The sequence below is a fragment of the Montipora capricornis genome, chromosome 2 (assembly GCF_036669925.1).
Source record: "Montipora capricornis isolate CH-2021 chromosome 2, ASM3666992v2, whole genome shotgun sequence".
Lineage (NCBI taxonomy): Eukaryota > Metazoa > Cnidaria > Anthozoa > Scleractinia > Acroporidae > Montipora > Montipora capricornis.
In genome coordinates this window covers 38,345,231-38,360,230 of record NC_090884.1, presented here as the reverse complement: position 1 = coordinate 38,360,230, position 15,000 = coordinate 38,345,231, and the positions used below count along the sequence as shown (strand labels likewise).

At 40.5% G+C, this 15,000-nt stretch overlaps 1 protein-coding gene across 1 annotated transcript in view; it reads left to right on the top strand.

The window, feature by feature from the left end:
* The first annotated feature begins 9,515 nt into the window (after nucleotides 1–9,515).
* The window catches only part of LOC138020839 (protein PRRC2C-like), a 29,776-nt gene continuing 24,291 nt past the window's right edge, over nucleotides 9,516–15,000 (top strand). Inside the window, 2 exon segments of the mRNA XM_068867757.1 lie at nucleotides 9,516–10,017; nucleotides 10,258–10,668. Of these exon segments, the coding sequence (XP_068723858.1) occupies nucleotides 9,903–10,017; nucleotides 10,258–10,668 (526 nt within the window). The 5' untranslated portion in view covers nucleotides 9,516–9,902.

The window sequence follows — 15,000 nt, the reverse complement described above, 5'->3', positions numbered from 1 at the left end:
TCTTAGTGTGCTGCCTTGGCTTGTCTTAGGACAGTGATTTCAAGGAATGCCCGAAACGGTAAAATAAGCACCAAAACGCACAAGAATACACCAAAGGTGAGTCAGTTTTATTCATTTTATTGAATGAACGTTAAATTGAGCGTTTTTTTAGGCTTCATAATCGACGGTATTTTATTTCCCATACAAAGTCTTAGAACACGTTTAAATTCTCAACGGCTGCCTGTAACCCAATACTGCTTGCACACAAAGGTCATCTTCCCACTAGTAAATAATTATTACACGCTCTCTAGTGACGCGAACTTGGGCTGCCTATGCCATGACCAGAGGTTCTTCTTTTTCGCTTCTCCGTTTCAACCGCTGCTCGCGAAAGAAAAAAAAGAACCTCTTGCACGCAGGGTATAGTAAAGGTCAGTAACAGAGAAACCTGGCAAGAATGCGAAAGCCTTGTCAGTAAATAACTTAGAAGTAAACAGAAAAGCCTTTCTTTCATTTATCGACCCCCGGAATGTTGTCAGCAAAGAATCATTCATGGGATGAAGGAGGGTGTTAGAATCACTTTCATCAACACCTTTACATTACCTCCGGTGTTTTGACGATAACGTGCTCAAGCAATGAATCGTTCCTGTTGCACGCGAAGGGTTTATGCAAGCTTAGAGCTTGGAAAAACCTAGGTTTGTAATTGGATATGAAAAAGTCACTGCAAAAATCTTCTCTCTAATACTGTTGAAAACCACTTACCAGTATTTTCAATATGGCGCTTGAATTCAGATTTCGTCCGCTGTCTCATCAGTCCCCTCTGTTAACTCTGGTCTCATATAGCGGGGGAACTACGTGCAGAGATTTACAATGGGAAACAACACTTGTCTTTCATGACCTGTATGACCGGTTTTGACCGTATTCCGGAATAGGAATACTTGGAATAAAAGTTTAACAGATATCTTCGATTTTACGGAGATTCAATTTAAAATTGTCTCGCGCCCGCTAAAACGTTATTTTAAACGTATCTTTATTATCCTTGTTGCTTCAACTGAAACGGCAAACATACCGTTACGGTTTTAAATTATCACTCCAAGTATTCTTATTCCGGAATAGGATGATGCCTATTCCGGAATAGGGTCACCAGATAACGACAGGCGTACGACTTGACTTCCGATTGTAGCAGCGTTTTAAAACATGTTCTAAAATGCTACGACAATTTTTTTTAACGCACTCGACAATCGTAAACTAGTTGTAGGCCTGTCATAAGCTTGTCGCATGCGGCAAAAATCGTACCGTGTAAATCGGCCCTAAGAGTCACATGCACATTTCCGGTACATCGATATCGTCCGGTTGGGTTCAGAAGAAATTTTACAATACCCCATGAAATACAAGCGCCAGCGAAATACTGCGTAGAAGGGCATGAAAAAATACAAAGAAAAAAGGATTTTCAAGTTGAAATTACTATTCTTATCGAGGAAATAAAGCCTTGAAAGCGCTGATGTGCGTCCTCGTTCATTGGTTTTCACACTATGCGGAGTGAAGACCATGGTTTGAGTAAATTCTACTCATGTTACGGAGGCGACTGGATGAAAGGAAAAACACCGCCCTAACGAAACTCTGTTTAGGTTTAGATTACCCAGTTCCAGCACTTGGACTCCTACAATGTTGCTGTCATGTGGTCTCATCGATCAGAATTATATGAGCGGCCATCACCGCCAAAAATACAAGAAATTGATCGAAATGGTACAGAGCACACAGAAATGGTTTAGTGATAGTTTGCGCAGCAAAGTAAGTGGTTTTGAAGTGAAAAGTTCGAAATACAGAAGGTTTGTGCTGCGGTTTAGTCAAAATTAAAATGGTTTAGATGGTTTTGAAATGGTTCAGACGCTGATGTACCCTGGATGACCTCGGATTCCAGAGGTTATTTTCTCGCTGTGGAAAGAGCGAGTCGCGAGTCGCGAGTCGCCGCTTCGTGACTCGCTCTTTGGCTTATGTTTTCAAAGCGAGAAAATACCTTCTGGAATCCAGAGTAACGCTGATGTTGAAACGGAACAGGCTAATTCAATGATCAGGTCTGACAACAAATGATCTAGTGCTCTGTAGCAGAATGGTTTAGTTGAAGAAGGAACGGTTCAACAAATTGATAATGAACGTAACTCACCGGCAAATGGTTCAATGAAGTGTTAAATGGTTTAATAGCTGGGCACAGGCCTCCCAAGCTCAGCGTGAGCATGGCTGACAAAAATATAAGGATTTGTATGGGAATCCCCGATAAAAAGCTTAATTAAGAAGATAATTACATGAAAAAATTCTCAATTAAAAATGCCAACGTGGGTAACTTGCTTCCTGTGTGGTTATTTTCCAGATCCGACGCGATTTGAGCCATTTCTCAATTTCGTGGTTATCAACGGTATAATTTTTTTATTCTATGATGGTCTGTTTGCAGACAACTGGGGAATAGAATAGATAGCCCACACCTTGACAATTTCAGTCAATCTAGTTTAATGTAGCAATAGATTATAAAGTCGCTACTAACGACTTCACCCATTCATAAATCGAACACTACGGAAAAGGAGAAAACCTATTTTATGTTTACAAGAATCTTATGTCCAAGGCACACCCTAAATCGATAAAATCAGCATAGCACGAATGGCTGAATTTAATCTCCATGACAGACAAATCTCAACCTTTTCTCAATCTTTTCTCTTTTAGTTTGTGGGATCTTTAACATCCCACAGAGTTTGCAAACAAGGGTATATCGTCCTTTATCCGAGACGACCGGAGAGTCTAACCATTTGCGAGTGTAATTACAAAGGCAGCACTTTCTCCTCTTTGACCCTGAGTATTGGTCCGGCCGGAGTCGCATGGCAGCCCGATGTTCAACCAACCCAATCACCCGCCTAATACTGTCTACAATGGTAATTGAAGCCTTTCAACCTCGTTCCTAGGGCTTTTCTCCGCCGAGTGGAAGGTGGGCGGAGAAAAGCCCTGGGAACGAGGTTGGAAGCCTTTTAATGTAGAGTGCCTAGATTTTCATTTTATTATGATCGCGGGTGCTCTTGGGGGTTCCAGGTTTTTCGTCATGTTTCCACAAATGCACGTCATTATAGGTAATCAGGTGCAATTTTGAATCTCACATAGTTGAATTTATCGAACGACCTGCCTCGATTAGCTATGCTACCTGCGAATCACTCTCATTCTCACTCATTCTAAGACAAACGTTTTGTTTTTTCTTGATTTGGACATAGCCTTCGATACTGTATCTCATTAGTTCCTATTGTATTTACTTGAATTGTACGGGATTAGTGGACTGAATCTGGATTTGATTAATTCCTTTATTTCTAACAGAGACCAAGTCTGTGTGGTCCAGGGATACACATCTGAGCCACGAATAATCAGTTGTGGTGTTCCACAAGGATCCATCCTTGGACCACTGTTGTTTCTTATTTATCTTAATGATTTTCCTGAGTGCTTAAAATATGCGATAGCTCGTATGTTTGCAGACGACACTACCATAACAAATTCTCATAAATCTACGCCACGCCTTCAACGGGAAGTTAATCATGATCTGAATAATTTACAAAATTGGCTACTAGCTAATCAGCTCAGCTTAAATGTTCTTAAAACGGAGTACGTGTATTTTACCTCTGATTATAACCTATCTAATCTTCGAATCTTCGGGATAGATCCCTTGAAAATTGGCGAGCAACCTATAACCAGAGTTCAGTCCACTAAGTTCCTTGGAGTTGTATTTGACCAACGTCTAGTACGGGAGGAGCATGTTGACAGCCTTTGCAAACGTGTCTCATCAGGACTAGCTGCGTTAAAACAGCCTCGTCAGGATGTTCCCCAAGACACACTTCTAACAATATGTAACACGATTATTAAACCCCTCTTTGATTACTGTGACGTAGAATAGGGGTAATTTAAATAAAATTCTAACGGCGAGACTCCAAAGGCTCCAAAATCGAGCGGCCAGAATTATAACCCGAAAGGGTTACGTTGTAAGGAATTAAGATGGGATGACCTGGAAACTATCAGGAAAAAACACTTAGCAATCGTCATGTATGAAGTTATAAACAACAAACCTCCAGGTTATCTCATCAATCTTTTTGATAAAAGCAACAGTGGTATGCGCTACGTGATAGTGAAAGTAGACTTCTCCTCCCCAAATATAACACTGAATTTGCCAAAAGCAGTAGTTTTCTTTTATTGGGGCAAAGATATGGAACGCCATCCCATATCATATTATAACTGCTCCCACTCTCTCTGCTTTTAAAAAAACAAATAAATAGCCTCCCTGTCATTTAAGTTTTGTATATATATAGTCTATCAGTGTATAGTGTATTTTAACCATTGAATAACTTGTATTACCTTTTACACGGCTTTTCTGTAAAGCAGTAGTTTTATCTCTTACTGATGTAAATTCCGTGGGTAAATAAAGTTCATTCATTCTCACTTGATTTTTTTAAGAAAGAAAAAAGCTTCATGTATCTTAAGCTAAAAGCAATGCTAACCTAGCAAATAGTTAGCAAAGGCCTAGACTTTAAGGCACACTTTGCTTTAGATGTCAAAATTGGACCTGCATTTCTGGGAACATGACGAACCCCCAAGAGCATGCACCTGCGATCCAGTCTCGTTCCCAGTCGTCCTCATGCGAATCAAACGTGACGTCACCGGTCAAACCAAAGGCTAAGCAAGCACTGCTGATTTTATGAAAGCAAAATACAGCGAAGATATTCACACAGCCAAGAATTCGAGCGTGTGAGATAAAGCGTGAACGGCGCGTAAAAATGGGTATCCCATTCATCCCATATGGGCATCCCCATTCCATTCTCTTTCGTTTCACACCAATTCAAAATCTCACGACGTAGTCTCATCGAAGTCAGAAACCTCACTGAAAGTAAGGCAGGTCATATTGCAAATTACAGATCTCATTCCTTAAGAATAACCCGCTTTTCATGTAAAGCCCCGTTCAAACGGTCATGATAGTTGATGATAGTTTCAACTATCATTCACTATCATTGACTATCATGTTTGCGATCAAACGGTCCATGATAGTTCATGATAGTTGACGAAATCGCGCAATGTGCTGGCGTAGCTAACTGGTACCTAGTCTCCTACCGCGCGCGATTGTAAACAAATATGGCGGGGATTTGAATTTCGTGACGAAAATGGCCGTGCCTCGTACTCATCTATTAGGTTGCATATCAAACTACTACTCCACTTCTCGTTGTCTGGTTTTTTAGCTTTTTTAGCTTTTCTCACTTTCTCGCTTTCAGCGTCACTGTCGTCCGAATATTCGTCCAAATTATTGTTTTGTTGTTCCTCACAGGACGATGGCAAACTTGCGGTAGCCATATTGCATTGAGCCCGCCTTGGTTACCCCCGCTGACCGAAAAACTATCATGCATTATCATCCGCTCGGTCAAACGGAAAAAACTATCATGAACTATCATGTCGAATTTGAACATGTCCAAACTGCATGATAGTTGATGATAGTTGATGATAGTGAATGATAGTTCGTGTTCAAACGTGCGTGATAGTTGAAACTATCATCAACTATCATGACCGTTTGAACGGGGCTTAAGGAATTCAGTGTAATCTCAAAACGTAACAGCATGCAAACAAAAAAAGAGAACGCGACCAAGGAATTACGATCACTTCGTTCCATGGTCAATTCGTTCCAAGTTACTGTCAGATCGTTCCGCAAAATAGTCAACTTTCATGATCGAATTTATTTGAAATAGCGCACTTGATAACCGTAGGAGATCGATTTAATTAAAGGTCGTAAGATGGATCGATCGGGAACTTGCAGGGGCACCCAACGACCAATTTGTTGTAAAATGTATTATTATACCCCAGTTAATGAAAATAAATGTTATTAAGGCATTTTCGGGTGTTTTTCAGTGTTGCTGGGAAAACATTATCTGTTCCTTTTTCCCAGCAAGACACACAAGAAATTTCCCAGCCAGCTAGATAAAATTGGTTGGTTTCCCAGCCAGCTGATCAAATCTATTTCCCAGCCAGGAATTCCGCGCGCTTTCAAATTCCTTGATCCAAAACGACCGAACAAAAGCAACAAAACCGGGACAAAATAGTTTTTTTTCCGCAAGCGCAATCACTCTGACCAGCCGTCGAATGTTTGTGACTATTCTCTGGGAGAGGGAAGGGGTTCTTTTTTTTTTTCTTTTTTTTGAGTCGTCCTCAGTCTTCAGAGTTTCTACAGCCAGCTCGGGTTGAAATGCTAGAAAAAGTCAGTAATTCCCAGGCAAAACCTCTATCAATAACAAAATTTCCCAGACGGCTCATCGAAACACCTGTATTTTTGCCAGCCAGCAAGATTCCTCTGGGGAACAGATAATGCGAGGAACAGATTCGTTGGGTGCCCCTGAACTTGGAATGTGTTATCTTGTGACGAAAGAGACCGTATTTTCTTGCTTATATTGCGCACTTAGAATGCAAAAATACCCTAATAGTTTCAATAACGGGTCACTGAAAAGTGTAAGCTTGCTAAATTCTATTTAGTTGCTTCTATCCATTCCATTTTCTTCATCGAAAAGTTATGATCGCCATCTTTGTCTCAATCTCGAGCGCAGGCTATCTCTTTTTCCGAGTTCCGGGATGGTTTCGTTGCCACATCTCCCAACGTAAGAAACCCTTTTAAAAATATCTATATGCCGTTCAAGTCACACAAAGTTTAGTAGAAACAAACATTTATTAAGTAATGTTTGATTTGTTGGTTATTGCTTTTATGGTATTCGTGACTCCTATAAAGGAGCCATTTGTTTGAAGTTTGTGATGTTCTAGTGCTCAGTTTTCTCGTGGTCCGTTGAGGTGAGAGCAACCTTTCAGCAAACACTTGGCTGACCTTTCGGCTGGGCTGACCTTGGTCTGTAATATGTACTTATTGACTGAGTGGGAGGGCGGGACGGGAAAATATTTGGCCCGAGGTCATGGTGTAGGGACCGAGCGCAGCGAGGTCCGTGCGCCATGACCGAGGGCCAAATATTTTCCTGTCCGGCCCGACCTAAAGTCAGTCAATAAGCATTTTATCATATGGGCTTTTTACAATATTTATTAGCACTCAGAAGATGAAGTTAGGACAAAATAAAAAACAAAAATCTGCACAGAAAATTTATCTAATATGCTGTTTGCATTTGCTTTTCTGGCTGTAAATTACTCGGATGTTTAAAAGCGACGAAATCCCCTAAAATTGCATCGCACGGAGCAGTGCGTGTTCCTAGTAGGGCCGTACGACTTTTTCCGGCCCTGCTAGCGCTAATGCATACGGCCCTCATACGGGGATTTTCCCAGTAGTTTTAGATGGAAAGCGCGCGCAGGGCCGTACGGGCCATATGATAATTGGTATCACTAAATGAGCTAAAATTTTCACATTGCTGACATAATCGCAAGCATAAGCACAAGCACAAGGAAAAGGAAAAAAATTGATCCCTTTGTTTGTGCTTGTGCTAATTCGACTTAAATGGTTGCAATTTCGAGCCATCGCTATTACTAACAAAATGGTTAGAAACTTTGCCGCTGCTTTCGCTAGCATAGGTAAACGAGGCAAAAAAAGTGTTTCTTGTTGTGAATTTGTTTCATTCTGAAGATATGGGGCAAATTGTGGCGTTATTTAGCCGTGGTGTTGCGTGCACCACCCCATTCCCTCGGTCATTCGTCATTTGCAGCGGTTTCTTTACCGTGACATGTGTATTGCAGGTTTATATTTGGGGTAGGTTTAGCCGCTGGAAACATGTCGCAAAATTGCGGGTGGATTTTTTTTATTTCTCGCCTTGTATATACCAATTCAAAGGAAGCAACCTCAATCAACAACTACGACCACATTTTGCGCAATATCGATTTCCAATTTAAAGAAAAGCACTCGCAAATCGAATATTTGCAAGTTTGGGTTTAGGGGTCGAACTATCTGAGTACTTGTGGAACCAACGGACAGTGTCTTGGAACGAACTGACTAATTTGTGGAACGATCTGACCGTAACTTGGAGCGAACTGTCTTGGAACGAAATGGCCATGGAACGAAGTGACCGGATGCTCGATCGAATCAAGCACAGTTTGAGCATTGTTCTTCTTTTTCATTGATGTTACCGCTCTCTCAATTCGGCTACTCTGCATTACTCTTTGAAACGAAAATATCCTGCGCACTAGTTAAAAAGCCGCTGCCAAAGAATGCGCGAAGACGACTTTCATCATGATCTATCGACTTCTAATTGCTTTATTCTAGAACAGACTGGGTTCAATTTCCCATTTCCCTACAACAATGCTCAACCAATGAGCTCACAGGATTGCATGTGTATTGTGGTTTGATTTAACCCTCGAAAATTTATTGCTCCAGTCACAAATGTCCGCAAATTAAAGCAGCAGGAAAGAAACACGGGAAACTTGTTGCTTGGCTATGCCGCGAAAGGACAAAAGAGAAATCAGATTCTTGTAGCTCAATGGGTGGGGCATCAACTACGGTTTATACTTGCATTGGCTAAATGGACAGAGCATCCGATCGGTCTTTCGGTGGTCGTAGTTCCGAATCCTGCTTAACACTGATCTTTCAGTCGTCCTTTTGACCGTCAACTAATCTACCATCCCTCCCACATATTAACTTAAACATCGTAAAATAAGTGATTATTAATTGGTCATCATGGTGGTAAATAAATAATTAAATGTATGATCACTTGTCTCACGCTGTAGTCATTTATCTTCTAGACCACGGCGGGGGTTCGATCGTTTACTATACACTGCTGGTCTACTTCAGGCTGTATTGTCCTTTATCAATCTGTTTGACCTATTTTCGAAGCGTAGAACACACGACAGAGATTGGTACGTCAACGAACCGCCGAGGGAAAAATTTCGAATCGGACCCCTCCGGAAATTTAAGACCAACACTAAGCGGTCAAAACGTCGCGGGCTACAAACTATGTGTCTACGTCGTGAGAAACGATCGTACGTCTTCTTACCTTAAAAATCTTTAGTTGCAAGCACGAAACCCATTTTTGAGGGAGAAAATTTTCCAGCATCCACCAATTTTGTCAGGTAGTTTAGGCACCAAACCTTTTGAAAGGCTTGAATTAATTATTAAGCTCATCCGTCATCCAGCTGGATCGTTGAAATTAACTTACGCAAGCTTACATGTCAACTCCATTTCCTTTCATCTTTCGCTTTGTTTCACGATGGGAAATGACGAACACCCCAACTAACCAACCAAAAAACAAGTTCATAAATCCATTCTGCGAGTACAAGGAAATGAGAATAAGTCAAATCCAATGATATGGGACCGTCGATAGCTTCTGCTTTTATTTCAATATTCGGTTTTCACTGAGCTGTTTTGCATTCGGCAAAAACTATTCATTTGCTCTTGTGTAGGAGTGCGGAAAAGGAATTTTCATTAAGAGAAATTGTTTTAAAATTCAGTTTGAGGGCAACCGGATCGCATGAAAATATCTTTTTCTTACCTATTTCAGTCTTTTCTTTTGAGGGATCCTTACACGTCAATCGCCTGATTCTTCGGCAATTTCCGGTCACAGTCGTATCTTGTCGGAATCAGATTACGTCATCCGGAACACAATTCTTCGCGTCGAGAGACGCATAAAATTTTAATTGCTGCTGTCTTTGACGTTGTCGCTTTCCTCGACCATCTTGGCTTTGAGTTTTCCATCTGAACCATCCTGAACAATCCCGCGAATACTTGGCCTCTGGTAAATTTCTAGTTCAAAAGGAACCCTTTAAAAAAATTTCGCTTTGTCTTTTTGTTGGAGACGAACTACAAGTCACTGTGAAAAACGCTGTCAAACGTCACCAAGCTTGTCGCCCTTCCGCCATATTGAGTTTGCGCCAAAAATTTTGAAGTTGAAGGGATTTGCAAGTTTGGGCATTTTGCACCGCTTTATCTTCATGACTACCTATCCAGAATGTCCGACAGGTTTGGGCTTAAAGTAAAGGAAAATGCGGGGAAGACGAAATATTCTTCACTCAACTTGAACCAAACGTACAAAGGCACGAAAGTCGAAACCAAGACATCTTCAGGTTTGCGTTTTTCCTGTACCTGAGTGTTTTATTGTGTCGATTTGGAGGGATTAATAGTTGACACCGTTAAAGGCGGCTGAAGAATGCATTGGCAGTATTGTCTGTATAATGTTTTAGCTGCAATCTACAAGCGTTGCGACGTGGCTTCCGGTTTGGCAGTCGCTATACCTACTTCATCGAAAAGTGAAGCATTGCTTTAAAAGCTTTCTTGAATTGAATGTAAGTTTATTTTATCCACAGGAGCGGCACGTCATGGGCTGCAGAGCCTCGGAAAAGTCGGTGCGAGTCGTCGAATCCCACCTCCAGCGAATCTCCCGTCTTTAAAAAGCGAAAACTCTGGCAACGATCCTACTGTTTCTTTAGTACCAAGTGGTGGAGGAGGATGGGGCAGTGCGAAGGAGAAACCCCCAGAAGGTACTCAAGCAGCTCCACAGCCAGCACCTCCGAGTTCTACGCCTCAACAAACAAATGTGCCAAGTACTCAACAGCCGCTGTTGCAACCTCAGCGGCCCGTTCCACCGCCATCTCATCCACAACCACCTCAAACACAGTCGCAAAACTCGGGACAATCGCAAACACAACCAGTAAAGCAGCAACAATCGCAAGTAAAGACATGGGGCAGCGTATCATCAAACGGGGCTGGTGGTTCAGGTAAGAGTATTGTTTTCGATATTCCCGAACAGTTTCAATAGTATGGTGGTGAACGAGCGTGTTGCCTTCGTCCTCTTTGCATGTTTTGTTTTCAGGATACTTCAATGGGAAGCGACAAGTGTAATTTCCTTGTAACAAGCAAGCTGTTGCCTTAAAAATGTCTGTGGATCTTATGATGTGCCATTGTAGGGAGTTAATACATGTAAATTTTTTGTGTATAATCACCTTTTTCCTTTGAGTGAGACATACCATAATAAGTATGGCAGTATAATTCTTGAGCAGCCAGCCACTTATTTGCATGTGAACAGCATTTACTGCTACATCAGGGTTTTTAATAAAGCTTGAAGTTGGTAGCTGGTTCGAGTAGTCATCAGGGATCTTTAGCAACGACGACTGGATTGGCAACAGCAACAAGAACGTCATCGCAAAACATAAATCGTTCTTGTAATCACTTGGTGACTATTCCAAGCTCTTTAACATGATAATGGTGTGGCAGTCCCGCAAGAATGAAACCGATGCGAGTCTTGTTAAATATAGGAGATTAAATGAAAGTTTATCTCCAAGTGGTGACGTCCTCCATAAAACCTCAAATTTGATTATATGGTATGGTTTTGCTGACCCCGGCAAAGAAATGGACGAAAGTGAAAATCGCACGTGCAAAGCGTCTACAGCTATACTTTTTGCCCACTAAATATGCAAATTTGTGGCGTTCTCATTGCCGTCACCATTGATGTTGCTAAAGAACCCTATTTTCATAATTACTGATTTGCAATCTTAGGTTTGAAAGAATCTGAATTTATTTACTTCAGTTTTGGGAAAAGTAGCTGACTTCTCTGAGTGAAGTAGCTGATGAAATTGTTTTCGTTGGAGGTTGGTACTTGTTGAAACCACTGCTATTTGTCTCATTGTTCATACTATGACAATAAAACGATAGTGTCATCTGAAATTGCTTTCAATCTTTTGTAACATAAATGCTGTTAACATGCATTTTGTTGTTGCTGGTTTTGCTTGTGTGGGTGACAGTGATAAAAGACAAGAGGAAACATCAGGCCTACATCCTTGATGTACTACAATCAACCATTTTGTGAAAAATGGACAATTTGTTGGAAGAACCACAACAAAACCAATGCTCACCATGCAGAGCTTACGTCCAGTGGTCTTCAAGTGTAAACATAAAAAAGGACATGATTATGATTCAACGCATAGTTTTGTTTTGTCACTTTTTAGTACTTAGTTGTTAATTTCTGGAATGCCTAGTTTTCTCAATCTGTTAAGGTTAAGTGTCAGTTTCCCAAAACTAGCAACGGCTGTTGCATTTGTCATCCCCGGATGGAAAAAAAAAGCTTAATCATGAAACTTTGGTGCCGTGAATTTGACCCCCCTTCTGAATGCTCATTAAGGATTGCTTAATACAGATGTATGTAGATTTCTGAGATAAAAATTTTGCAGCACAATTGTGAATGGGGCTAGTGTTTTTCTAACAAGATGAAACATTAGATTAAATTTGCCTTCATATGATTTATGATGACTTTCTTTTCCTGAGCACAACTTGACATGTATTGGGGTGTAGATTTGTAGCAAGAAGTTGGCAATGCTGTGTGATTATGTAGGGTGCAGGATGGTTTGGTTTCAACCTTGAAGCTTACGTGATGAATTTCTTTGAATATTTGCTGAAAATGACTTGCGTGCTCTCTCAGAAACTGAAAATCGTCTTCTTTTAATCTAGATATTGGATAGGCAAAGCCTTGACTTCTTCTTTTGTCCTAAGAGCATAAAGTTATGTGTTTACAACTACAAACAAAGAAATATTATCGTAAACTTGAAATGGCAAAATGAGTTTTCAAATCAAAAGCATTATGATGCACCATTAGTCTGTTTGCAAAGTTTACAGTTTTCTTTTAGCCTGGATGGATCATTTTCTGCAGAATATCCACATTCAGTCACAGAATGTTTTTAAGGAAAAAAGAAATGATCCTTTCACTTACAGTACCTGGACAATTAAAGCACTAATTATCTCTTTTAGGCAACTGAAAAATTCAGGCATCTCTAACAGGATTCAAACCCATGATCTCTGAAATGTCGTTGCAATGATCTACCAACAGAGCTATGAAGCCACACAGGAGCACATCTCTCTTTCGTCTATAGCCTCTCTTCTGTTTGTAGCTCACTTTTCAAATGCACATTAGCCCAAAAAATTGATCTAATCCCAACTGTGTGGCTTCATAGATGTAGTTTATTTGGCTAAAAGAGACAATTGCACTTAAAATAAACATTTCTTTCATCAGATATATTTACATTATAATTGCACATCTGATGTGCAGGGAAACCAGTCCACCTGTTTTTCACTGTTAGTCGCCTGCTAAGTTACAATTTAATTGAAAAATGTAATACATGGGGACAAAACAAATAAGGCATTTTGCTGCTGCTCATTACTTTGCCTGCAGTATAAACAATACACCTGTTTACTGTCACAGGTCTATTAAGATTTTAATCCTTTTTTAGAAAGATACAAGGGTTCTGAACTTGCCTTGCAGACATCAAATGGTTGACTGCCAGTTTTGTAGATACCCACTATTCTTAGTGTAATACCATACTTACTTTATACAGTAAGTCAACCTATGACCTAAAACTCAACCCAAAAAAATGCCCTCTAGAGTCATGCAGATAGAGCTTGTTTGATAGCCCTAGAACTGTTAGATAATCAGCACAACGATTGCCAATGAGAATCTGCATAAAACCTACTTTACGAAACAACTTCCAATTGTGTTTCTGTTTGATGATCTTGGCTGGGCATTTCGTCGTCAACAGGAAAGTTTGGAAAGTGGGTTACAGACCTCAGGACATGCCTCTTAGACTATGCTTGTGTCTGTAACTTTGTAGATCGAGCATTTTGTAGTATTACGGACTGATGTTTGTTTTACTTATTAAATGATCAGCAGCCTTCTCAAAATCGGCCGGTCGACGGCTCAATGAGCCGTCTCCTCAGAAAGCTTGACCGTCTCCTTCCAGTTAGAAAATGTCAGTCACAATACATTTTAGCTGGAACGTGAAGTCACTGGAGATATTCTAAAAGCTTGAAAAAAGTTTGCTTGACGAACAAATTTGTGTCCACAATATTTTTTTGCCTCGCGCACATGCAATGTTTATTTAACTAGCATTCCAGTATTTCTTATCAGACTCCAAGCAAGTGTCAATTCCATATGTGAAAGTTCGTCACTTGAAATCCACCAGATTGCACTAAATTGCATTTGTGAATGTCTAAATTTGAAAAAATCCCTAGGGGAGCGTGCCCCGAGACCCCCCTAGAAGCTTGCATCCTTTGGGCACTCGCTTGGGTGCCTTTAGCACCAAACCGTCTTTACCTTCCTTATGACCTGCTCCCGAAAAACATTTTGAGAAGGCTGGATCAGTAGCTTAGTAACCTGGGAAACATTTTTCACGATGGAGGGGTTATTTTTCGAAACTCTTAGGTGTTCTTCTCGTCTACCAAATTACCTTTCTTTGTCACATGTTGCATGTTACAAGAGCTGACACACTTCACTTGCCAATGGGTAGTATCTTTTTCGTCCACTGCAAGCTTAAAGTATGTGTAAACTCCGTATCACCTTAGATTGATCATTCAATTTGTGGGCTAAGTAAAGAACTACTACACATTTTAGCCCTTCAAATTGTACATGTATATAAAGAATACATGTTTGTGAACATTTCCTCCAGCACTTTTTTAATGAAAGTTTTTTAGTCCATAATGTTGAAAGCTCCTTGACAGCAAGTCCTTTCATTCACATACTTTGCTTTGTAACCAAACGTTTTGTTACAGGAAAGAAAACTTGTAAAACCAACCAAAATTAAGGGAACAAGCATTCTTTAGACTAGCCAAACTGGAGGTTTTGCTTGTGAAAGGGAGGTCAATAATTTCTTTGACAAAATTTGTTGTCAAAAATGTTAACGGGGAAACATTGGACCATTTACCACGTGTCTTCTTAAAGGTTGTGTGGTTCTTGCTCGAGGTTGATCGATATCTGTGGAAGTGACATGCCATCTGCATAAAGAAAAACAGAAACCAGTTATCACAATCTTACACAGAATCTGTCTCCAATAGGATTGAACCTGTGACCTCTGTGATGCTGTTGCAATGCTCCACCAACTGAGCTATGAAGCCACACAGGAGCATATCTCTCTTTCGTCTGTAGCGAACATATCTCTCTTTCGTCTATAGCCTCTCTTCCTTGTAGTTAAAAACATACATTATTTTGGGGTTTGGAGGTGACTATGGAAATTTGCCAAATTCTTTAGAGATGTTTTTCATATATACATGTACATGTAAGCCACAAC